The 25,279-nt window shown below is 49.0% G+C and overlaps 1 protein-coding gene across 1 annotated transcript in view; it reads right to left on the reverse strand.

Moving 5' to 3' along the window:
• Positions 1–869: 869 nt before the first annotated feature.
• LOC142297135 (tyrosine-protein kinase Src42A-like) overlaps positions 870–25,279 on the reverse strand; it is a 196,399-nt gene continuing 171,989 nt past the window's right edge. Inside the window, exons 8-9 of the mRNA XM_075341409.1 lie at positions 8,512–8,643; positions 870–1,500 (exon numbers count right to left, since the gene is read on the reverse strand). Coding sequence (XP_075197524.1) covers positions 1,301–1,500; positions 8,512–8,643 — 332 coding nt within the window. The 3' untranslated portion in view covers positions 870–1,300. The remainder of the gene's footprint in view (positions 1,501–8,511; positions 8,644–25,279) is intronic.

A 25,279-nucleotide genomic window follows, 5' to 3' on the forward strand; every position in this document is an offset into this window, starting at 1 on the left:
ATAGGATGTACATGTCGGAATGATGAGCAGACACTGGATGGCGGATTTATAGGAGATATCTCTAACAGTGATGAGCAGACACTGGATGGCGGGTTTATAGGATGTGCGTGTCGGAGCAATGTCAGGACACCGGATGGCGGGTTTATAGGAGGTATCTCTAACAGTAATGAGCAGATACCGGATGGCGGGTTTATAGGAAGTATCTCTAACAGTAATGAGCGGACACCAGATGGCGGGTTTATAGGAGGTATCTCTAACAGTGATTAGCAGACACCGGATGGCGGGTTTATAGGAGGTATCTCTAACAGTAATGAGCAGATACCGGATGGCGGGTTTATAGGAAGTATCTCTAACAGTAATGAGCGGACAGCAGATGGCGGGTTTATAGGAGGTATCTCTAACAGTGATGAGCAGACACCGGATGGCGGGTTTATAGGAGGTATCTCTAACAGTGATGACTAGACACCGGATGGCGGGTTTACAGGAGATTTCTCTAACAGTGATGAGCAGACACTGGATGGCGGGTTTATAGGATGTGCGTGTCGGAGCAATGTCAGGACACCGGATGGCGGGTTTATAGGAGGTATCTCTAACAGTAATGAGCAGATACCGGATGGCGGGTTTATAGGAAGTATCTCTAACAGTAATGAGCGGACACCAGATGGCGGGTTTATAGGAGGTATCTCTAACAGTGATGAGCAGACACCGGATGGCGGATTTATAGGAGGTATCTCTAACAGTAATGAGCAGATACCAGATGGCGGGTTTATAGGAAGTATCTCTAACAGTAATGAGCGGACACCAGATGGCGGGTTTATAGGAGGTATCTCTAACAGTGATGAGCAGACACTGGATGGCGGGTTTATAGGATGTGCGTGTCGGAGCGATGTCAGGACACCGGATGGCGGGTTTATAGGAGGTATCTCTAACAGTGATAAGCAGATACCAGATGGCGGGTTTATAGGAAGTATCTCTAACAGTGATGAGCAGACACCGGATGGCGGGTTTACAGGAGATATCTCTAACAGTGATGAGCAGACACCGGATGGCGGGTTTATAGGAGGTATCTCTAACAGTAATGAGCAGACACCGGATGGCGGGTTTACAGGAGATATCACTAACAGTGATGAGCAGACACCGGATGGCGGGTTTACAGGAGATATCTCTAACAGTGATGAGCAGACACCGGATGGCGGGTTTACAGGAGATATCTCTAACAGTGATGAGCAGACACCGGATGGCGGGTTAGTTTGTGTGAAGGCCTCTTCTCAGCCTCAGTCCATTAGCCGAGCAGCAGTGCTCACTCCACCACGTCGTCCCCCAGCATCGGGCTCAGCTCATCCATCAGAAACTCCTGAATCTTGCAGAACGAGGGTCGGGACGATGACGGATATCTCCAGCACATCCTCATCAGGTGCGACATCTTCTCAGGGGTCTCAGGGGGAGGAGTCAGATCCTTCCCATTCAATATGTCCTGGCGATACTGCCCGTTACTTTTATCTGAGGACAGACAGAAATAAAAACGGCGATTAAGAGGCCTGCGCCCCCCAAATACAGAGAAGTACACCACTGAACCTGGTGTATATCCAGAGCTGCACTCACTGTTCAGCTCTTACATCATGTCTTATCCTCCGGTCACCTCCAGAGCTGCACTCACTGTTACATCATGTCTTACCCTCCAGTCACCTCCAGAGCTGCACTCACTATTCTGCTATTACATCATGTCTTACCCTTCAGTCACCTCCAGAGCTGCACTCACTGTTACATCATGTCTTATCCTCCGGTCACCTCTAGAGCTGTACTCACTATTCTGCTATTATATTATGTCTTATCCTCCAATTTCCTCCAGAGCTGCAGTCACTATTCTGCTGTTACATCATGTCTTATCCTCCAGTCACTTCCAGAGCTGCAGTCACTATTCTGCAGTTACATCATATCTTATCCTCCAGTCACTTCCAGAGCTGCAGTCACTATTCTGCAGTTACATTGTGTCTTATCCTCCAGTTACCTCCAGAGCTGCAGTCACTATTCTGCAGTTACATTATGTCTTATCCTCCAGTCACTTCCAGAGCTGCAGTCACTATTCTGCAGTTACATTATGTCTTATCCTCCAGTCACTTCCAGAGCTGCAGTCACTATTCTGCTGTTACATTGTGTCTTATCCTCCAGTTACCTCCAGAGCTGCAGTCACTATTCTGCAGTTACATCATGTCTTATCCTCCAGTTACCTCCAGAGCTGCAGTCACTATTCTGCAGTTACATTGTGTCTTATCCTCCAGTTACCTCCAGAGCTGCAGTCACTATTCTGCAGTTACATCATGTCTTATCCTCCAGTTACCTCCAGAGCTGCAGTCACTATTCTGCAGTTACATTGTGTCTTATCCTCCAGTTACCTCCAGAGCTGCAGTCACTATTCTTTATGTATAATATGACAATATATGTTATGTTATTATATGAAAATATTTTTATATCCGTCCCCTTCTCTTCATATACAGTGGGTACAGAAAGTATTCACACCCCTTTACATTTTTCACTCTTTGTTTCATTGCAGCCATTTGGTTAATTCTCATTAATATGCACTCTGCCCCCATCCCCCATCCCCCATCTTGTCAGAAAATCCCCCCAGAAATGTAGACATTTTTGCAAATTTGTTAAACAATAAAAACTGTAATCTCACATGGTGATAAGTATTCAGCCCCTTTGCTCAGTATATCCCATTGTCATAATTATTCAGCCCCTTTGCTCAGTATATCACATGGTCATAAGTATTCAGCCCCTTTGCTCAGTATATCACATGGTCATAAGTATTCAGCCCCTTTGCTCAGTATATCACATGGTCATAAGTATTCAGCCAATTTGCTTGGTATAACACACGGTGATAAGTATTCAGCCCCTTTGCTCAGTATATCACATAGTCATAAGTATTCAGCCCCTTTGCTCAGTATAACACATGGTGATAAGTATTCAGCCCCTTTGCTCAGACTCTCATATGTAAGTCACATGCCGTCCATCTCCTTGTGATCCTCCTTGAGATGGTTCTCCTCCTTCATTGGAGTCCAGCTGTGTGTAATTACAGATAGGACGTGATTTGGAAAGGCGCACACCTGTCTATATAAGACCTCACAGCTCACACTGCAGGTCACACCAAATGAGAATCATGAGGTCAAAGGAACTGCCCAAGGAGCTCAGAGACAGAATTGTGGCAAGGCACAGATCTGGCCAAGGTTACAAAAGAATTTCTGCAGTACTCAAGGTTCCTAAGAGCACAGTGGCCTCCATAATCCTTACATGGAAGAAGTTTGGGACCAGCAGAACTCTTCCTAGACCCGGCCGTCCAGCCAAACTGAGCAATCGTGGGAGAAGAGCCTTGGTGAGAGAAGTAAAGAAGAACCCTAAGATCACTGCGGCTGAGCTCCAGAGTTGCAGTAGGGGGATGGGAGAAAGACCACAAAGTCACCTATCACTGCAGCCTCCACCAGTCGGGCCTTTATGGCAGAGTGGCTCGATGGAAGCCTCTCCTCAGTGTAAGACATATGAAAGCCGTATAGAGTTTGCAAAAAAACACATGAAAGATCCCAGACTATGAGACATAAGATTCTCTGCTCTGATGAGATGAAGATAGAACTTTCTGGTGATAATTCTAAGCGGTATGTGTGGAGAAAACCAGGCCCTGCTCATCACTTGCCCAATACAATCCCCACAGTGAGACATGGTGGAGGCAGCTTCATGCTATGGGGGTAGGGACAGGACGACTGGCTGCAATTGAAGGAAAGAAGAATGCGGCCAACTACAGAGAGATCCTGGAAGAAAAACTCCTCCAGATGCTCTAGACCTTAGACTTGGCTGAAGCTTCACCTTCCAACAAGACAATGACCTTAAGCACACAGCTAAAATAACAAAGGAGCGGCTTCAGTACAGCTCTGTGACCATTCCTGACCGGCCCGGCCAGAGCCCTGACCTAAACCCAATAGAGCATCTCTGGAGAGACCTGAAAATGGCGTCCACCAATGTTCACCAACCTGACGGAACTGGAGAGGATCTGCAAGAAGAATAGCCGAGGATCCCCAAATCCAGGATCCCAAGAAGACTCATGGCTGTACTAGCTCAAAAGGGAGGGGGCTTCTACCCAATACTGAGCAAAGGGGCTGAATACTTATCCCCATGTGATATACTGAGCAAAGGGGCTGAATACTTATCACCATGTGTTATACTGAGCAAAAGGGCTGAATACTTATGATCATGTGTTATATTGAGCAAAGGGGCTGAATACTTATGACCATGTGTTATACTGAGCAAAAGGGCTGAATACTTATGATCATGGGATATACTGAGCAAAGGGGCTGAATACTTATGACCATGTGATATACTGAGCAAAGGGGCTGAATACTTATCACCATGTGTTATACTGAGCAAAGGGGCTGAATACTTATGATCATGTGATATACTGAGCAAAGGGGCGGAATACTTATGATCATGGGATATACTGAGCAAAGGGGCTGAATACTTATCACCATGTGATATACTGAGCAAAAGGGGCTGAATACTTATGACCATGTGATATACTGAGCAAAGGGGCTGAATACTTATGACCATGTGATATACTGAGCAAAGGGGCTGAATACTTATGACCATGTGATATACTGAGCAAAGGGGCTGAATACTTATCACCATGTGAGATTTCAGTTTTTCTTATTTAATAAATTTGCAAACATTTCTACATTTCTGTTTTTTACTGTCAAGATGGGGGATGGGGGATGGGGATGGGGGATGGGAGATGGGGGACGGGGGCAGAGTGCACATCAATGAGGAAAAAATACCAAATGGTTTCAATGAAACAAAGAGTGAAAAATGTAAAGGGGTGTGAATACTTTCCTTACCCACGGTATATCTGCTAGATCCTCTTCTTATATCCATCCCCTCCTCTCTGTATATGTGTTGCTACCTCTTTAATAACGATCATATATCCAACCCATCCTCTTTTATATCCGTCACCTAGCCGTCCCCTCCTTTTGTATATCCATCCGCTCCTCTTCATATATCTATCACCTCCTCTTTTATATCCATCCTCTCCACTTTTATATCCACCATATATCCGTCCCATCCTCTTTTATATCCGTCATCGATCCGTCCCCTCTTCTTTATATATCTGTCCCCTCTTGTTTGTATATCCGTCCACTCTTCTTTGTATATCCGTCCCCTCTTCTTTTTATATCCGTCCCCTCTTCTTTGTATATCCGTCCTCCCCTCCTCTTATATCCGTCCTCTCTTCTTCTATCCGTCCTCTCCTCTTCTTCTATCCGTCCTCTCCTCTTCTTCTATCTGCCCTCTCCTCTTCCTCTTATATCCGTCCTCTCCTCTTCTTCTATCCGTCCCCTCTTCCTCTTATATCCGTCCTCTCCTCCTCTTATATCTGCCCTCTCCTCTTCTTCTATCCGTCCCCTCTTCCTCTTATATCTGCCCTCTCCTCTTCTTCTATCCGTCCCCTCCTCCTCTTATATCCGTCCCCTCCTCCTCTTATATCCGTCCCCTCCTCCTCTTATATCCGTCCTCTCCTCTTATATCCGTCCTCTCCTCTTTTACATTTTCTTGTTATATCTGTCCCCTCCTCTTTGTATACGTGTCCTTCCTCTTTAATAACGATCATATATCTGTCCCCTCCTCCTCTTATATCTGCCCACTCCTCATATAGTGCCTTGCGAAAGTATTCAGCCCCTTTAATTTTTCAGCCTTTTCCCACATTTTAGGCTTCAAACATAAAGATAATATGTGAATGTTCTGGTGAAGAATCTACAACAAGTGACACAATTGTGAAGAGGAAGGAAATTTATTGCTTATTTTACACTTTTGTAAAAAATAAATAACTGTAAATTGTGGCGTGCAATATTATTCATCCCCTTTACTGTCAGTGCAGAAACTCCCTCCAGAAGGTGATTGAGGGTCTCTGAATGATGCAATGTTGTCCTAAATGACTGATGATGATAAATATAAGCCCCTGTGTGTAATCAAGCCTCCGTATAATGCCCCTGCTCTGTGATAGTCTCATGTTCTGTGTAAAGCAGAGAGCATCATGAAGACCAAGGAACACAACAGGCAGGTCCAGGATACTGTTGTGGAGAAGTTTAAAGCCGGATTTGGTTACATAAAGATTTCCACAACTTTACACATCCCAAGAAGCCCTGTGCAAGCGATCATATTGAAATGGAAGGAGTATCATACCACTGCAAATCTACCAAGACCCGGCCGTCCATCCAAACTGTCATCTCACACAAGGAGAAGACTGATCAGAGACGCAGCCAAGAGGCCCATGATCCCTCTGGATGATCTGCAGAGATCTACAGCTGAGGTGGGAGAGTCTGTCCATAGCACAACAATCAGCCGTATACTGCACAAATCTGGCCTTTATGGAAGAGGGGCAAGAAGAAAGCCATTTCTCAAAGATATCCATAACAAGTGTTGTTTAAAGTTTGCCACAAGCCACCTGGAGACACCAAACATGTGGAGGAAGGGGCTCTGCTCAGAGGAAACCAAAATCACACTATATGGGCACAATGCCAAACGATATGTGCCCAACACAGCTCATCACCCTGAACACACCATCCCCACTGTCAAACATGGTGGTGGCAGCATCATGGTTTTGGGCCTGCTTTTCTTCAGCAGGGACAGGGAAGATGGTAAAATTGATGGGAAGATGGAGCCAAATCCAGGACCATTCTTGAAGAAAACCTGTTGGAGCCTGCAAAAGACCTGAGACTGGGACGGAGATTTGTCTTCCAACAAGACAATGATCTCAAACATAAAGCAAAATCTACAATGGAATGGTTCACAGATAACCGCATCCAGGTGTTAGAATGGCCAAGTCACAGTCCAGACCTGAACCCAATCGAGAACCTGTGGAAAGAGCTGAAAACTGCTGTTCACAAACGCCTCCATCCAACCTCACTCAGCTCCAGCTGTTTACAAAGAATGGGCGAGAATTTCACCTCTCCATGTGCAAAACTGATAGACACATACCCCCAAGAGACTTGTGCTGTAATCGCTGCACAGCTGCACAAGGGGGCGCTACAAAGTATTAACTTACAGGGGATGAATAATATTGCACGCCACAATTTACAGGTATTTACTATAAAAGTATAAAATAAGGAATAAATTTCCTTCATCTTCACAATTGTGTCACTTGTTGATTTTTCACCAGAACATTCACATTTTATCTTTATGTTTGAGCCTGAAATGTGGGAGAAGGTTGAAAAACTCAAGAGGGGCGAATACTTTTGCAAGGCTCTGTATATCCATTCCCTCCTCTCCTTATATCTGCCCCCTCTTCTTCATACATCCGTCCCCTCCTCTTCTTATATCTGCCCCATCCTCTTCTTATATCTGCCCCATCCTCTTTCTATATATGTCCCCTCCTCTTCTTATATCTGCCCCTTCCTCTTTGTATATATGTCCCCTCCTCTTCTTATATATGTCCCCTCCTCTTTGTATATATGTCCCCTCCTCTTAGTATATATGTCCCCTCCTCTCCTTATATCTGCCCCCTCTTCTTCATACATCCGTCCCCTCCTCATATATCTGCCCCCTCCTCTTTGTATATATGTCCCCTCCTCTTCTTATATCTGCCCCCTCCTCTTTGTATATATGTCCCCTCCTCTTCTTATATCTGCCCCCTCCTCTTTGTATATATGTCCCCTCCTCTTCTTATATCTGCCCCCTCCTCTTTGTATATATGTCCCCTCCTCTTTGTATATATGTCCCCTCCTCTCCTTATATCTGCCCCCTCTTCTTCATACATCCATCCCCTCCTCATATATCTTTCCCCTCCTCTTTGTATATATGTCCCCTCCTCCTCTTATATCTGCCCCCTCCTCTTTGTATATATGTCCCCTCCTCCTCTTATATCTGCCCCCTCCTCTTTGTATATCTGCCCCCTCTTCTTCTTATATCCGTCCCCTCCTCTTTGTATATCTGCCCCCTCCTCTTCTTATATCTGCCCCCTCCTCTTTGTATATCTGCCCCCTCTTCTTCTTATATCCGTCCCCTCCTCTTATATCTGCCCCCTCTTCTTCTTATATCCGTCCCCTCCTCTTATATCCGTCCCCTCCTCATACATCTGTCCCCTCCTCTTATATCTGCCCCCTCCTCTTTGTATATCTGCCCCCTCTTCTTCTTATATCCGTCCCCTCCTCTTATATCTGCCCCCTCTTCTTCTTATATCCGTCCCCTCCTCATATATCTGCCCCCTCCTCTTTGTATATATGTCCCCTCCTCTCCTTATATCTGCCCCCTCTTCTTCATACATCCGTCACCTCCTCATATATCTGCCCCCTCCTCTTTGTATATATGTCCCCTCCTCTTCTTATATCTGCCCCCTCCTCTTTGTATATATGTCCCCTCCTCTTCTTATATCCCTCCCCTCTATTTCTTTTACCTATCACTTCTGTTTGGTGTTATTTTTCAGGTTTCCCCTCTGTCCTCCCCATGATTTCATCATTGTCCGTTCTCTCGGGTCCCCACCTGGGAATGGCATTCTTCCGTAGGTGATGATCTCGACTAGCAGAACTCCAAACGACCAGATGTCAGACTTGCTGGTGTATTTCTGCAGATGGAAAACCTCTGGTGCTGTCCACTTAATGGGAATCTGTGCATCTGAGGAAAACGGGATAGAAGTGTTAATGATGTTTTGGATATGAGGTGAATAATCATGTAATATCCAGATGGGGCTCTACACACACATTGCGGGGCTCTACACCCACATTATGGGGGTGCTCTACCCCCACTGTCATGGTTCTGAGTTGCAGTGCTCGGCTCTCCTTCAGACCCAATGCTCTGTTGTTGTATTGTGCTCCGGTGGACAGGTTGTTTCCCGGCCTCGGGGCCTGTGTTAGTGCTGGGAGGGGCCTGTTCTCAGGCACCTCATTGTGGGTGATTGCTCTGCTTCATTAGGGAGCAACCTCACCTGGAACATCGCCAGTCATAGTTCCTGTTCTACAGCTAGTGATTCTGGCTCCCATAACTAAACTGTTCTGACCTTGTCAGTCAACCCCGTTGCCTAGTTACCCTTTTCCGCCAGTGTCCCTGACTTTAACGTTACCCACTGGCTCCTGACCTCTGGCTCATACCCTGACCTTGGCTCCATTTTCGCTCTGTTGTCCATACATGACTTCCTGGCTCCTGACCTCCGCCTCATACCCTGACCTCGGCTCCGCTTTCTCCCTGTGTTCCATACGTGATTTCCTGGCTCCTGAACTCTGGCTGGTTTGACTACTCCTCTACTAGTGGTATTTAGTGACACCTAGTGATAGAGCATCACACCCACGTTATGGGGCTCTATACCCACATTATGGGGCAACACTCACATTATGGAGCTCTACACGCACATTATCAGGCTCTACACCCACATTGTGGGTCTCAACACCTATATTATGGGGCTCTGACCACCTCCCTCCATACACAGTTGTGGGAGGAACAATCGGGGAGAATGGAAGGAAGGAAAAAAGGGCGGCCCGGTATCGGACGCCGCAGACCCAGGAGGCTGCTATGATTAAAAAGTTAAAAAGCTTATTGCAATAGGCACAGCGCGTTTCTAGGACGGGCGGTCTCCGTCATCAGCTGCTCATTCTATACACAAGATGGAGCCTTAAGGCTACTTTACACACTGCGATATCGGTCCCGATATCCCTAGTGTGCGCACCCGCCCCCATCTGTTGCGCGACACGGGCATATCGCTGCCCGTGCCGCACAACATCGCCCAGAGCCGTCACACATACTTACCTGTCCGGCGACGTCGCTGTGACCGGTGAACCGCCTCCTTTCTAAGGGGGGCGGTCCGTGCGGCGTCACAGCGACGTCACTGAAACGTCACTGAACCGCCGCCCAATAGCAGCGGAGGGGCGGAGATGAGCGGGACGTAACATCCCGCCCACCTCCTTCCTTTCGCATAGCGGCCGGGAGGCAGGTAAGGGGAGCTTCCTCGTTCCTGCGGCGTCACACGCAGCGATGTGTGCTGCCGCAGGAACGAGGAACAACTTCGTTACTGCTGAAGTAACGATTTCTGAGAATGGACCCCTGTGTAGCCGATTAGCGATTTTGCACGTTTTTGCAACGATGCAAAATCGCTAAACGGTGTCACACGCAACGGCATCGCTAATGCGGCCGGATGTGCGTCACAAAATCCGTGACCCCAACGACTCCGCATTAGCGATGTCGCAGCGTGTAAAGCCCGCTTTACACAGCCAATGACAAGCAGATAAGTAATAACATCATTAAAAACAGATGATAACTAGAGATGGGTGAACCCAAATGTTCGGGCACCGACAATTCCGGCCGGACTTAGAAAAAAAAAGTCCAGCTCGGGACAGATGAGAACATAGTCAAATACAAAAAAATATACATATGCAGAAAGAGTAAAAAGGCATCTAGAGAATGATCTGTGTAGTATACAAGTGATAACGATCTCCGTATTCTCTCATATTCAGTCCCTCTGGGACTAGATGCTGATTTATACATCCAATATGGATCTTTGTTAATCTCTTTACCTGTGTGGGGCGCTGTCTGGAGTCCTCAGTAATGGTCAGACGCCGGTGATCAGGGGTTTACAGCGCGTGTGGTTGAGGATCCCTGTGTAAAGTTCTGGAGATGTTGGTTTGGTCTGCGCTGCATTGTTTGGATGGTGCGTCCCACATATTGGAGATTGCACCACATAAATCCCATATGAGGAGTTGCAATCTCTGTAATATTGAGCCGTTCTCCAGGAACGCTGGAGATAAATGTACTGGTCGATGAGTGACGTTACGGCACAGACATCTGGAATTCCCGCACGTAGAGACCCCTATAAAAATACTCAGTGGCAAATCACTAGTCAGGGGTCCCATAATATCGTGAATAATATAATACAGGGCACCAGAAAACATTACTAAGAGACTCTTGGGTAGGCTCTTCCAGACAATGGGATCATTGCCCATGAATCAGATGCTTGATGGCGGAGAGGGAATTGCCGCAGGTAGTGGCTACGCTGCACCCATATTTATGTGACGCGTCCTTTTTTGTATAGGATTCTGGGTCAATTGTGTCATTAATTTTGGAGAAACAGTCTTGTTGGTTAGAAGACTTGGCCTTCTTGAAGGCATCTCGGAGGAGTTGTAACCTTTCTCCTGGAATCTGGGTTTGAGAATAGACTCCTTGATAAAGTCCACATCATTACAACAGGGTTTCCTGAAGCACCAATATCGGCCATCGGGAGTATTCTGAGTCCATCTTGGAAGCCGGCCACTCATTAACCAAGATAGACACTGATTAAGAAAGAACCATATTGGATCTATAAATTAGAAACTCTAGAGGGATTGAATATGAGTGCAGCGAATACTAATTATACATAAGATGGCTTTAGTATAATGCAATATTGCACAGTAGTCCCAGAAATAAGTGCATGATTGTCCCGGTAATTAGTAAGATGTCCCACTATAAACAAATAAACCAGAAATTCAGTATCAAATAGGGAACATCTACACATCCAAATATATATAGGGGACATGCCCACATAGTACCATCATGTGCAAGTAGCTACTATAAAGTGCACCTACGCAGACGCACGTGCAAATATGCGGACCCTGGAAATCAGAGGTAAGAGATCCCGACGAAGCTGATGCGAAACGCGCGTCGAGGTGCAGGGCAGTGTGGTCTGTAGGGTCTACTGTGCAGCTCTTTAGGTTATTGAATCCCTTACCTCTTATTTCCAGGGTCTGCATATTTGCAAACCAATCACAGATGCTGTCAGGGAGGGAGGGATGGTGGGGAGGCAGTGAATATGCATGAAGCTTAATGAACGGACCTGGAAGCAGTGTGACAGCCGTATAGGAGACTCGGTAAGTATAATTCTCCTGCTTTAATCCCCTTTTGCTTACTTTTACAGCCCACCCTAGCCCTTACTAACACTATTGTATAACATAATGTCCAGGTCCCTTAGACTTAGATTGGGTTCAGCATCTGGGGTCACATTTGGATTCACGTTTGGTCCTGGACGGGACTTTTTTTTTTTCTATGTTCGTCCGGATCCATCAAATCCGAATATCTGGGTTCCCCCATCTCTAGTTATCATCTGTTTTTAATGATGTTATTACTTATGTATGTATCATTGTCTATATAAGGCTCCATCTTGTATATAGAACGAGCACCTGATGACGGGGACCGACCGTCCCAGAAACGCCTATTGCAATTTACCTTTCTCTTCCCCGGCACACGGTCCTCCTTGGACTGCGGCGCCCGGTACCAGGCCGCCTTTTTCCCTTCTTTCCATTCACCCGACTGTGAATGTAGAAGTCATCATGTGTACACCAAGAAGAATGTCATCACGGGACCGACAGCGTCACAAAGGGCCGGAACCTGCCCAAGAACCGCACACCGCCTGAACTGAACCCAGAGGTGGATCATCACAAATCGCGAGGAGTGGGTGGCCGTATAGAGAAACCTGATCTGATAAGGAGCCACATCATCATTCCAGGTCAGCACTGCGCTGCTGCTCTGATGGTCCAACACTATCACAACAACCACCAAGGCAGACGGCTGACCGACGGCGCCATCAGGTCAGCTGCTCGGTGGATCTGTTACCAGGTTTCTGCTCCCCCATCTGACAGCAGCATAATGTAGAGGCAGAGCCCCTAATTCCTGTGATGTGTCACTTACTGAGCTGTCTGCTGTCTCCTCTGCTACAGATCCAGCAGTTATACAGAGCTCATGAATATGCTGGACTACCTGCAGCACGCCAAGTAGTCCTGTAATGATAATCACCTGCTGATTAATCAGAGATTTTATCAACACTACACTAAGAAGCCCAGTAAGTGACACATCGCTGGAATCAGGGTCTCTGCCCCTACGTTATGTTGCTCTCAAATTATGTGGCAAAAACCTGGTGATGTGTCAAAGGTAAAGGAGGAGATACCAACATCAACACATGGAGAATCTCCCAGTAGATCGGCTCAGCACAGATCGGCTCAGCACAGATCGGCTCAGCACAGATCGGCTCAGCACAAATCGGCTCAGTACAGATCGGCTCGGTACAGATCGGCTCGGTACAGATCGGCTCAGTACAGATCTGCTCAGCACAGATCGGCTCAGTACAGATCGGCTCAGCACAGATCGGCTCAGCACAGATCGGCTCAGTACAGATGGGCTCAGTACAGATCGGCTCAGCACAGATCGGCTCGGTACAGATCGGCTCAGCACAGATCGGCTCAGCACAGATCGGCTCAGTACAGATGGGCTCAGTACAGATCGGCACAGCACAGATCGGCTCAGTACAGTTTGGCTCAGTACAGATCGGCTCAGTACAGATCGGCTCAGTACAGATCGGCTCAGTACAGATCGGCTCAGTACAGATCGGCACAGCACAGATCGGCTCAGTACAGTTTGGCTCAGTACAGATCGGCTCAGTACAGATCGGCTCAGTACAGTTTGGCTCAGTACAGATCGGCTCGGTACAGATCGGCTCAGCACAGATCGGCCTCAGTACAGATTGGCTCAGTACAGATCGGGCTCAGTACAGATCGGGCTCAGTACAGATCGGTTTAGTACAGATCGGCTCAGCACAGATCGGCTCGGTACAGATCGGCTCAGTACAGATCTGCTCAGCACAGATCGGCTCAGTACAGATGGGCTCAGTACAGATCGGCTCAGCACAGATCTGCTCAGCACAGATCGGCTCAGTACAGATCGGCTCAGTACAGATCGGCTCAGCACAGATCTGCTCAGCACAGATCGGCTCAGTACAGATCGGCTCAGTACAGATCGGCTCAGTACAGATTGGCTCAGCACAGATGGGCTCAGCACAGATGGGCTCAGCACAGATCGGGCTCAGTACAGATCGGCTCAGCACAGATCTGCTCAACACAGATCGGCTCAGTACAGATCGGCTCAGTACAGATTGGCTCAGTACAGATGGGCTCAGCACAGATCGGCTCAGCACAGATGGGCTCAGCACAGATCAGCTCAATACAGATTGGCTCAGCACAGATGGGCTCAGCACAGATCGGCTCAGCACAGATCGGCTCAGTACAGATGGGCTCAGTACAGATCGGCTCAGTACAGATGGGCTCAGTACAGATCGGCTCAGCACAGATCGGCTCAGTACATATCGGCTCAGCACAGATCGTCTCAGTACAGATCGGCTCAGCACAGATCGGCTCAGTACAGATCGGCTCAGTACAGATCGGGCTCAGCACAGATCGGCTCAGCACAGATCCGGCTCAGTAAAGATGGGCTCAGCACAGATCGGCTCAATACAGATGGGCTCAGCACAGATGGGCTCAGCACAGATCGGCTCAGTACAGATGGGCTCAGCACAGATCGGCTCAGCACAGATCGGCTCAGCACAGATCGGCTCAGTACAGATCGGGCTCAGTACAGATTGGCTCAGCACAGATGGGCTCAGCACAGATCGGCTCAGCACAGATCGGCTCAGCACAAATCGGGCTCAGCACAGATCGGCTCAGCACAGATCGGCTCAGCACAGATCGGCTCAGTACAGATCGGCTCAGTACAGATCGGGCTCAGCACAGATCGGCTCAGCACAGATCGGCTCAGTACAGATCGGCTCAGTACAGATCGGCTCAGTACAGATCGGCTCAGCACAGATCGGCTCAGTACAGATGGGCTCAGTACAGATCGGGCTCAGTACAGATTGGCTCAGCACAGATCGGCTCAGCACAGATCGGCTCAGCACAAATCGGGCTCAGCACAGATCGGCTCAGTACAGATCGGCTCAGCACAGATCGGGCTCAGTAGATATCAGTTCAGCACAGATCGGCTCAGCTCAGATCGGCTCAGTACAGATCGGCTCAGCACTAGAGTTGAGCGCGGTTCGAGGTTCTCCAGTTCGCGGTTCGAGTGATTTTGGGGGCTGTTCTAGATTAAACTAGAACTCGAGCTTTTTGCTAAAGCTCGATAGTTCTAGATACGTTTGAGAACGGTTCTAGCAGCAAAAAGACAAGCTAATTCCTAGCTGGCTTTCCGCTGTAATAGTGTAAGTCACTGTGACTCACACTATTATGAAATTTCAGTGTATAGTGTGCGGGAACAACGCATTCAGATCCCTGCTGTTTGGATAATGGCGATCGCCATTTTTTTTTTCCTTGTCTTCCTTCCCTAAGCGCACGCGTGTAGTGGGGCGGGCCAGCATGTCAGCCAATCCCAGACACACACACAGCTAAGTGGACTTTTAGCCAGTGAAACAACAGCATGTGTGATAGGATGTCCATGTCACATGCCCTTGCATTATAAAACCGGACATTTTCCTCCGGCACGCCATTATCTGCCTTCTGTGTCCTTGGTGTCAGTCACCGCTGGCGTAGCTCCTGTCTCCGATACTGCTGTGTACGCTCTATACACAGCGCTATACAGAATAGGGATAGAAGTTTCTATTAGCCCTTGTAAGGGCTAATAATAACAGCAGGCTCAGAGCCATAGGTGATAGTCAGGTCCGTGAAAACAGATTTTAACAGCTACACAAGATGACAGTGTCTGTGTAGCTAAGGTCAGGGATTTCGTCGCTGCATTTCCCCATTAGGAGGGATAGAAAGGCAGGCTTCCTTTCCTCTACCCAGACCCACAACCCTGCCACTGTACCCTCCTGTCCTCTGCACACTCCAACTCATTATAACTAAGCCATTATACTAGCAAACACTGAGTGAACTTAGTGGCATCCTAAACGTGGCTGTTGTACTCCATTATTGTCCCACTGGTGCCAAGCTATTTCCAGCACCTCTGCATGACACCCTCCTGCTCTGTTTTTAATAAGCTATAATAATAGCAAACACTGAGTAAACTTAGTGGCATCCTAAAAGTGGCTGTTGTATTCCATTAGTGTCCCACTGGTGCAATTCTATTTGCAGCACCTCTGCATTCTACCCTCATGCACATTTTGCTACGCTACGCTACGCTAATTTTATAGCAAACTCAGGGAATTCCTTGCTGCATTTGATCATTAGGAGGGATAGAAAGTGAGGCTTCCTTTACTGTCCTGATACCCACAGAACACGGCCACTGTACCCACCTGTCCACTTTTTCCACGCTATTTAGAGCTGACTCTTTTTCTGCCTTCCTAAAATTGTCTGGAATACTAAGTTAGTGTTCCTTTGCTGCCAAGCAAGGTACAACACATGTGCATTCTACACTCCTTTCCATTTCTGGAATGCAATTTTTAACTGCAGGTAGTCCAGGCAATCTGTGACGAAGGTGCAGGCATGGATATAATGTAGCCTGCATCCAATGATGGTTCTCTCGATGTCTGACAGCTCAACAATACCATCTGTTTCCACTTCCAAAACAAGTGATGACCTGCCAATCACACTCCCTGTTGCGGGTAAAGGAGTGGAAGTTCAGTGTGAAAAACCATGTGTGACTGCTGTCCCCACAGTCACAGAGGATGAAGAGCACGCAGATGCACTTGATGGGGCAGGCAGTGGTTGCACAGGCACGCTAGGCCGCATTGTAGCACAGTGAAATTCACATTGCGACTTATGCTTCATTTTAAGTCGTGTACAGGGTGGGCTCCCCAGTATGCAGCAAAACCAGGCAACAGGAAAAGGACTCTAGGCAGTTGGGTTGATAAATGATTGTTTAACTTTACCAAAACAAACAATAAGAACCATGCATACAATTTAAATAATTGAACAATCTATTCTGTTGCCTACTACCTGCTAATCCCTCTGTGTAGCAGTAATTGTGTATTTGTGCGTGTGTGTGTGTGTGTGTGTGTGTGCGAACACGACTTACCAGTGGCGCATCACAAGAGCTTCCAAGTTACCTACCTAAACATAGACAAAACACATTACCCCCCCTGAATACCCTTGTTAGCTGAAGCCTTACAGATAATGCAGATGATAACAGTGTGAATGCAAACCACACAGCTCTGCAACACAGTCATGGAAATCTTGAAAATCAACAGTCAATGCAAACATGTGTCGCTGTCCCTCTATGAGTTAAACTGTACGTGACAATTTGACAGTGCAGAGGCAGCAAGTCTTAAGGCCCCGTCACACTAAGCAACATCGCTAGCAACATCGCTGCTAACGAACAACTTTTGTGACGTTGCTAGCGATGTTGCTGTGTGCGACATCCAGCAACAACCTGGCCCCTGCTGTGAGGTCGTTGGTTGTTGCTGAATGTCCTGGGCCATTTTTTAGTTGTTGCTGTCCCGCTGTGAAGCACAGATCGCTGTGTGTGACAGCGAGACAGCAACAACTAAATGTGCAGGCAGCAGGAGCCGGCTTCTGCGGAGGCTGGTAACCAATGTAAACATCGGGTAACCAAGAAGCCCTGTCCTTGGTTACCCGATATTTACCTTCATTACCAGCCTCCGCCCCTCTCACTGTCAGTGCCGGCTCCTGCTCTGTGCACATGTAGCTGCAGCACACATCGGGTTAATTAACCCGATGTGTGCTGTAACTAGGAGAGCAAGGAGCCAGCGCTAAGCATTGTGCGCTGCTCCCTGCTCTGTGCACATGTAGCTGCTGCACACATCGGGTAATTAACCCGATGTGTGCTGTAACTAGGAGAGCAAGGAGCCAGCGCTAAGCATTGTGCGCTGCTCCCTGCTCTGTGCACATGTAGCTGCAGCACACATCGGGTAATTAACCCGATGTGTGCTGTAATTAGGAGAGCAGGGAGCCAGCGCTCAGTGTGCGCTGCTCCCTGCTCTCTGCACGTGTAGCTGCGTGCGCTGGTAACCAAGATAAATATCGGGTTGGTTACCCGATATTTACCTTAGTTACCAAGCGCAGCATCTTCCACGCGGCGCTGGGGGCTGGTCACTGGTTGTTGGTGAGCTCACCAGCAACTTGTGTAGCGACGCTCCAGCGATCCCTGCCAGGTCAGGTTGCTGGTGGGATCGCTGGAGCGTCGCAGTGTGACATCTCACCAGCAACCTCCTAGCAACTTACCAGCGATCCCTATCGTTGTTGGGATCGCTGGTAAGTTGTTTAGTGTGACTGGACCTTTATTGTCTATAAATTGTCGGCTTACCCAGAACAGATATGTGTTTTGCTAATAAAACAAAGTGTTGCGTGCCCGCATTATTGTCTGGGCACAGCCTACCGTACCCGGGTACTGTGATGTCCAGTTGCCAGAAATACAGACTTTACGCTCCTCTCACGGTAAGCAGTATAGACAGCACCGTATGAATGTTGGTCTGTGGCACAGGATGCTGCTCACTGGCGTTATGGTACTCCTCAAACTCCAAAATGACTCCCCTCACAATTGAACGAAGTGTTTCCGCGGTGGCTCCTTGCTGTAACACACACCTTTAGCTTTTCCTTCTGTTCATAGACAGCATCTCCAAGAGCAATTTCCCCTCCACGTGTAAGTGTGGAGAGGCAGCTAGTGCGCATGCGTGTCCCGATTTATCCCAGCTGCAGCATAATTACAGTGTTTCGCGTAGTGAGTATGCTCAGCCTGACTGTGCCATTCCTGACGCTAAGTCTTCATTTCGGGATGCAGCGCATGCTCCCACACTAAGTGTGAAAAGCCTCTTTGCACAGGTGCTTGCATTCCGTGCCGGGTCTAAGTCCTGTTTTGGGCATAGACACCATGCTAAAGCTGATAGTCTTTTTTCAGAGACTGTATTTCATGCTACTGAGCATGCTCAGGCACTTCCTGCATCAGAGACTAGGTCCGGTAATGAACTCTTTGACCCTGCCCCTGATGTGGGGGTCCCATATAGACCACAGGGCATCAGGTGTCCTCCCAAATGGCTTGCAGAGGCCCACCCCTATGACTTGTCACCGCATTATTGATGGTCAGACGATGACTTGTGAGGTGTTTGGGTCATGGCAGCCATGAGGTCATTATTGAAGTTGCGGTTCCAAATAGGACGCTAGTTATGCCACTCATGACGTGTCACTCTGCTTTTGTCTCCAGGAGGTGCATTGTGGTCCACCCTGGTTTGGGCGGACCCAGGTTATAAAAGGGGCTGGAGCCAACAAGGAGGTGCGCAGTCTTCTATTATGCTACGAAAGAGCACACCTCCATGTGTTGAACCCATTGCGGCTTTAGGCCAGAGGTAGGCAGGGATAGGGCGTCGATGCAGGCCGCCACCACAGTTGGTAACGCAGAACGGTTAAGACCAGCTCCTGTCCTACAAGTCCTGCTTGTGCAGCCCAGTGGCATTAACAGGCCTGCTGCTGATGCGCCTGCTGTCCACAGGTGTGCCCCTACGCACACGGTCAGCGTACTCAATGGCCCCTGTGTTGTTAACAGGGAGTTCCTGGGCTCGGTGGGCATGTGGACCCTGTGACGCTAACAGGGCTCACAGTCTCCAGATCCGAATGGCGTCTAACTCGGTTCAGGCTACTATTAGTTTCATAGCCACACAGCTCTGTATCCTCCACCTAACCTTCCAGTTGCCAACCTCTCCTTTTCCATCTGGGAGCACGGTGGACACTGACTGCTGATGGGGATATATACCTTTCTCTTTCTTTTCTTATTAATTTTCGTTATATAGCGGTAACATAGTATATACCACCTTATCCAAATCTGCCAGTGCCACTGTAACAGATGGTGTTTCTTCAGCAAATGTTACTTTTGCTTAACCACCAAACCCACGGACACAAACTTTTTTCCCCTTTCCAACACACCTGTTCCCCTTTCCACCAGTATCTGGCCTTTTTCAACTCATTTTGTATATGACCAAAAGTGCAACTCTGCAGGGACACTGTACTCAACGCCATCTCAGCACAGCAGCCAGCCCTCGGTCTCTCAGATGTGGACAAGTAAAAGCCCATTTCCTCCTATCCATGACAAAGCGTTGAGATTCACTCTGTGCAGCACTGGTGTTTAGTGGAAAAGCAGATCTAAGATGCGTACCACCTTCTGCAGATACTCCTGTATACGTGCGTCCATTTCTATGGCAGGAATTATTTCACCAAATTTTGTCTTGTACCGGGGATCTAACAGTGTGGCAACCCAGTAGTCAGGATTACTTCGAATTCGTACAATCCGAGGGTCATGTTGTAGGTAGTGCAGCAAGAAGACGCTCATGTGTCTTGTGCATCCAGGAGGACCAAGTCCTTGGTGTGTTGGTGGCAGAGAGGTGAGAATCGTGCCTCCTTCCTCTGCCCTCTCCCCCCAACCTCGCACAACCGAAATGTGAGCAAGCTCTCACTCATCTGCTGAGTCTTCCATGCCCATCGCAAGTTCGTCCTCCATTTCTTCATGGGCTCCTGCACTTTCCTCAACACTTTTTGCTGATACTATGCGCCCTTGTTAATCCCTATCCCCCACCATAACTGCTGCCTAGGTGCCGCTCACCGTCTGGACCTCGTAGATCTTATTATCCCTTCCGCATATGACTCCTCCTGTACTTCCTCCCCTTCCTCTTGGACCAACACCTGACTCCGAATAATGCTTACAGTGTGCTCCATCTTGTAGATGACCAGAATTGTCACGCTGAGAATGGCATTGCCAGTGCTAAACATCTTCGTCGACATTTGTAAACTGTGTAGAAGGGTGCATAGGTCCTTGATCTGACACCACTCCAGCAGCGTGATCTGCACCACCTCTGGATCAAGTTAGGCCAGGCTATATGTCATAACGTATTGCAGCAGGGTTCGGCGGTGCTGCCACAAACGCTGCAACATGTGCAGATTCAAATTCCTGCGTGTCGGCACATCGCATTTCAGGCGTTTAACCACCAGACCGAAAGACTTCTGGAGCGATGAAAGTTGTTGAGCTGCTGGGTGCGAAGGATGGAAGTGAGCACATAGCGAGTGTACCCGCTGCACAAGGCCATGTAGGCCGGGATGGTGTTTTAAAAATTGCTGGAGAATTAGATTCAACACGTGAGCCACACAAGGCACGTGTGTCACATTGTCACGGCGAAGGACCGCACCCATGTTTGCATCATTGTCACACTCGGCCTTCCCTGGCTGCTGGTTGAGTGGAGACAACCATTGATGAAACTTGGTCTCCAGAGCTAACCGTCCACAACTTCTCAGCGGTGTGACTCACATTTCCCATACATTTCAAAGTAAACATTTGACCGTATGATGGCATTGAGCTCTGCTGCTTGCATAGTACGGAGGTGTGTGGGATTCCTTGGGCGCAGTTACAAGGAAGGGTGCCCTGACCACACAGGGTTTGGGCCGAGGTGAAGGACCCACACGAGGTTGAGGAGGCAGAAGCAGTGTATTAACTTCTACATACAGAGGAAGGATTGATACAACTCGTGGGGACAGCAAGACTTGTACAGCAGACCCTTCTCCATCTCTCCCCATAGTAACCCATTGCCCAATCAGCGACATGCAACGCCCCTGTCCATGCTTACTGGGCCAAGTATCTGTGGTGAAATGCACCCTGTCACACAGTTTCTCAAAGAAGCGGTGGTGTTTGGTGCGACATGCTGGTGTAGCGCGGGCACACCTTTGTTGGAGAAGGAGTGGCGCCTGGGCACCGGCTCTTGGGGCACTGCGATGGGCATAAGGTCTCGAAAATCCTCGGTTAAAAAGGTTGGAAAGGAAGCATTTTGGTAGCCAACAGTTTGCAGATGCTGAAAGTCAACCTCTAAGCCATGTTATGCCCTTCTAAAAGCATGTAAAACACAGCAAGGGGACTCCAACCACAGTCTCCCTCGTTTCCACTAATTGGGCCACACACACCCCACTTGACTGGCATCAGTTGACCCCATTTTCAAGATGAAAAAGATGCTTTGCATGAAGCACTCTCAAAAATACGCGTGCCTTTCGCCTCCCCTGGCTGAGCCAGGGGAAGAAAAGTCCTCTGAGAGCCATGACTTGTTCATCTTGGTTCTTTTTTCAAAAGCGAGGGGACTCCAACCACAGTCTCCCTCGTTTCCACTAATTGGGCCACACACACCCCACTTGACTGGCATCAGTTGACCCCCATTTTCAAGATGAAAAAGATGCTTTGCATGAAGCACTCTCAAAATTACGCGTGCCTTTCGCCTCCCCTGGCTGAGCCAGGGGAAGAAAAGTCCTCTGAGAGCCATGACTTGTTCATCTTGGTGAACGTTAATCTGTCCACATTGTCAGTGGACAGATGCGTGTGCTTAGCTGTCAGCACACCCCCAGCAGCACTGAGGACACGTTCCGAGAAAACGCTGGCTGCGGGACACAAGAAGATCCCCAAGGCGTACGTGGTGAGCTCAGGCAATTTATCCAGATTGGAAGCCCAAAATGAGCAGCACAGTAATGGCATCGACGTTTCCTTGCATATACTCATATCTGTGTCTCCTCCTCTTTTTCCTTGTCCTGATCTTTTGTTTTTGCATGAGTATATGTCCTTGTCACTTTCCCATGTGTTTGTGTTGTGTTGTGAGTTGTTTGTCACCTTTTGGACACCTTTGAGGGTGTTTTCTAGGTGTTTTTATGTGTTTGTGATTGCCTGCCATTGTTGCGTATGCGGTTCGAGTTCGGTTCGTCGAACGTTCGCCGTACCGAACTCGAATGAGACACCCGTTCGGCGAACCGAACTCGAGCCGAACCGCGACCGGTTCGCTCATCTCTACTCAGCACAGATCGGGCTCAGTAGAGATCAGCTCAGTACAGATCAGCTCAGTACAGATCGGGTTCAGTAGAGATCGATTCAGCACAGATCGGCTCAGCACAGATCGGCTCAGCACAGATCGGCTCAGTACAGATCAGCTCAGTACAGATCAGCTCAGTACAGATCTGCTCAGCACAGATCGGGCTCAGTAGAGATCGATTCAGCACAGATCGGCTCAATACAGATCGGCTCAGTAGAGATCGGGCTCAGTACAGATCGGGCTCAGCACAGATCGGCTCAGTACAGATCGGCTCAGTAGAGATCGGCTCAGTACAGATCGGCTCAGTACAGATCGGCTCAGCATAGATTGGGCTCAGTAGAGATCGATTCAGCACAGATTGGCTCAGCACAGATCGGCTCAGCACAGATCGGCTCGGTAGAGATCGGGCTCAGTACAGATCGGGCTCAGCACAGATCGGCTCAGTACAGATCGGGCTCAGTACAGATTGGCTCAGCACAGATCGGCTCAGTACAGATCGTCTCAGTACAGATCGGGCTCGGTACAGATCGGCTCGGTACAGATCGGCTCAGCACAGATCGGTTAGCACAGATCGGCTCAGCAGAGATCGGTTCAGCACAGATCGTCTCAGCACAGATCGGTTCAGCACAGATCGGCTCAGCACAGATCGTCTCAACACAGATCGTCTCAGCACAGATCGTGTCAGCACAGATCGTCTCAGCACAGATCGGCTCAGCACAGATCTGCTCAGCACAGATCGGCTCAGCACAGATCTGCTCAGCACAGATTGGCTCAGCACAGATCGGCTCGGCACAGATCGGCTCAGCACAGATCGTCTCGGCACAGATCGGTTCGGCACAGATCGGCTCGGCACAGATCGGCTCAGCACAGATCGTCTCGGCACAGATCGGTTCGGCACAGATCGTCTCGGCAAAGATCGGCTCGGCACAGATCGGCTCGGCACAGATCGGCTCGGCACAGATCGGCTCGGCACAGATCGGCTCGGCACAGATCGGCTCGGCACAGATCGGCTCGGCACAGATCGGCTCGGTACAGATCATCTCGGCACAGATCGGCTCAGCACAGATCTGCTCGGCACAGATCGGCTCGGCACAGATCGGCTCGGCACAGATCGGCTCGGCACAGATCGGCTCGGCACAGATCGGCCATTCCCATACATCGGTAGGAGCTGCTGTAGTTTTATTTTTGTATGTTTTTGCATTTTCCTCTTTTGTCTTTCAGGTTTTAAGAATGGCGGTGGACATCATCGAGAGACTTTGTGTCAGGAATATCGTGAGGTGGAAATGTAACGCCCCTGTAAATGGGTCATTACAGGGTATTAAATGGTACCCCATTTTTCCCGGGCAGGAGGAAGAAGAGTCCCCACAACACACACTCACATCACACTGGCAGGAAGGAGTTAATAGCTTTTGCAGCATAAAGTTTTGAGTCCATAACTCATCCTGTCTCATTAATAAGCAGGTGGCTGGACACAGGCAGGTCTCCATGACAACCAAGGGGAGGGGGCCTGAATAGGAGTGAGTTTAGTGCAGAACACACAGAAAGTTTGTCAGAACGTCAGAGGCTGCAAGGGAGTGCAGACTTACACAGGACAGCTCCTGCTGAGGAGATGCCATGAGACCAGGGCTGATAACACCTAGAGGAAGGGAATGGAGCTGAGGACTGGGGATCCCTGGAGAAAGTTGTACCCGGTGGCGGTTGTGTTAGGTCCGCTACCGGGGATGAGAGAGACAGACAGAATGGCGGCGAGTTCCCAAGATGCTCTATGCCACGGGGACGGCACTAACGCACTAAAAGGGAGCGACCCCCAGAACACCTCACCGGATCCCCCTTCCTCCTACCTGCCCGGGACCGACCAAAGGCTACAGGCGGCGAGGACCAGCACCCGGGTGCGATGTGGAATGGACTGTAAATAAAGAACAACTGGAACCACACTCCGTGACTGCTGTGAGTAATGCCGCCGCCCTGTGCCCCCGGTGTCCCTGAGGACTGTTGCCCTGGGTCTCATAAACCTCCCGGGGCTACCCCGCTCCACCCGTGGGGAGCGATTCCATCCGGCTATCCGTAACACCTGCCCCGGAGAGAGACTGCGCAGCGGCGGCTGAACACCTGGCCGCAAACCATGGGTGGCGCTGCAAGCATCCCCCCGTCCCCGTCCTGTATCGTTTCCCAGGGGAGAGCGATGGCAAGCTCACCAGGAACCCTGTTACCCTCCTTCCATCCCCCTTGTAATACCGGACTGACGGTCGGACTTTCCTTTTATTGAAACCCGCCTGGGGTCACGGAAGCCGGGTCGGGCCACTCACAGCCTGACCTCGAATACCACCGGCCCGGTGACCGTGCGAGCCCTGCAAGCCCCGGCGCGGGCGTTTCAGAAAGATGTCAGACGGGGAGCGCCATGTCCCACTGAAGTCTTACAGTGTCGTATTGTCGTTATATTGCTGTCCTTGTGTTGCTAGGCAGTAAGGTTTGCCTTTTCAGAAGTTTGTCCTCCCTCTGTCCCTGTAGCTGCTCTGATGTCAGTTACCCCTCCCTCCTCCCCCATTTTCTGTGTGTCGGCCATCTTGGTAACTTCATATCTTTTTACCTACTGTACATAATACAAGAGTTCAGCTGGAAAATAATCGTCTTCTGGAATCTTCCCCCGCCGCTGCTATCTGATGGCGTGTCTATGTGTGGTAACAGTGCATACGACGCCCCATTAATGGCGTCTCCAGTGCCCACACCTCAGCCATAGAGTCACAATAATGAGCC

This window comes from Anomaloglossus baeobatrachus, chromosome 3 (genome assembly GCF_048569485.1).
Source record: "Anomaloglossus baeobatrachus isolate aAnoBae1 chromosome 3, aAnoBae1.hap1, whole genome shotgun sequence".
Taxonomy (NCBI): domain Eukaryota; kingdom Metazoa; phylum Chordata; class Amphibia; order Anura; family Aromobatidae; genus Anomaloglossus; species Anomaloglossus baeobatrachus.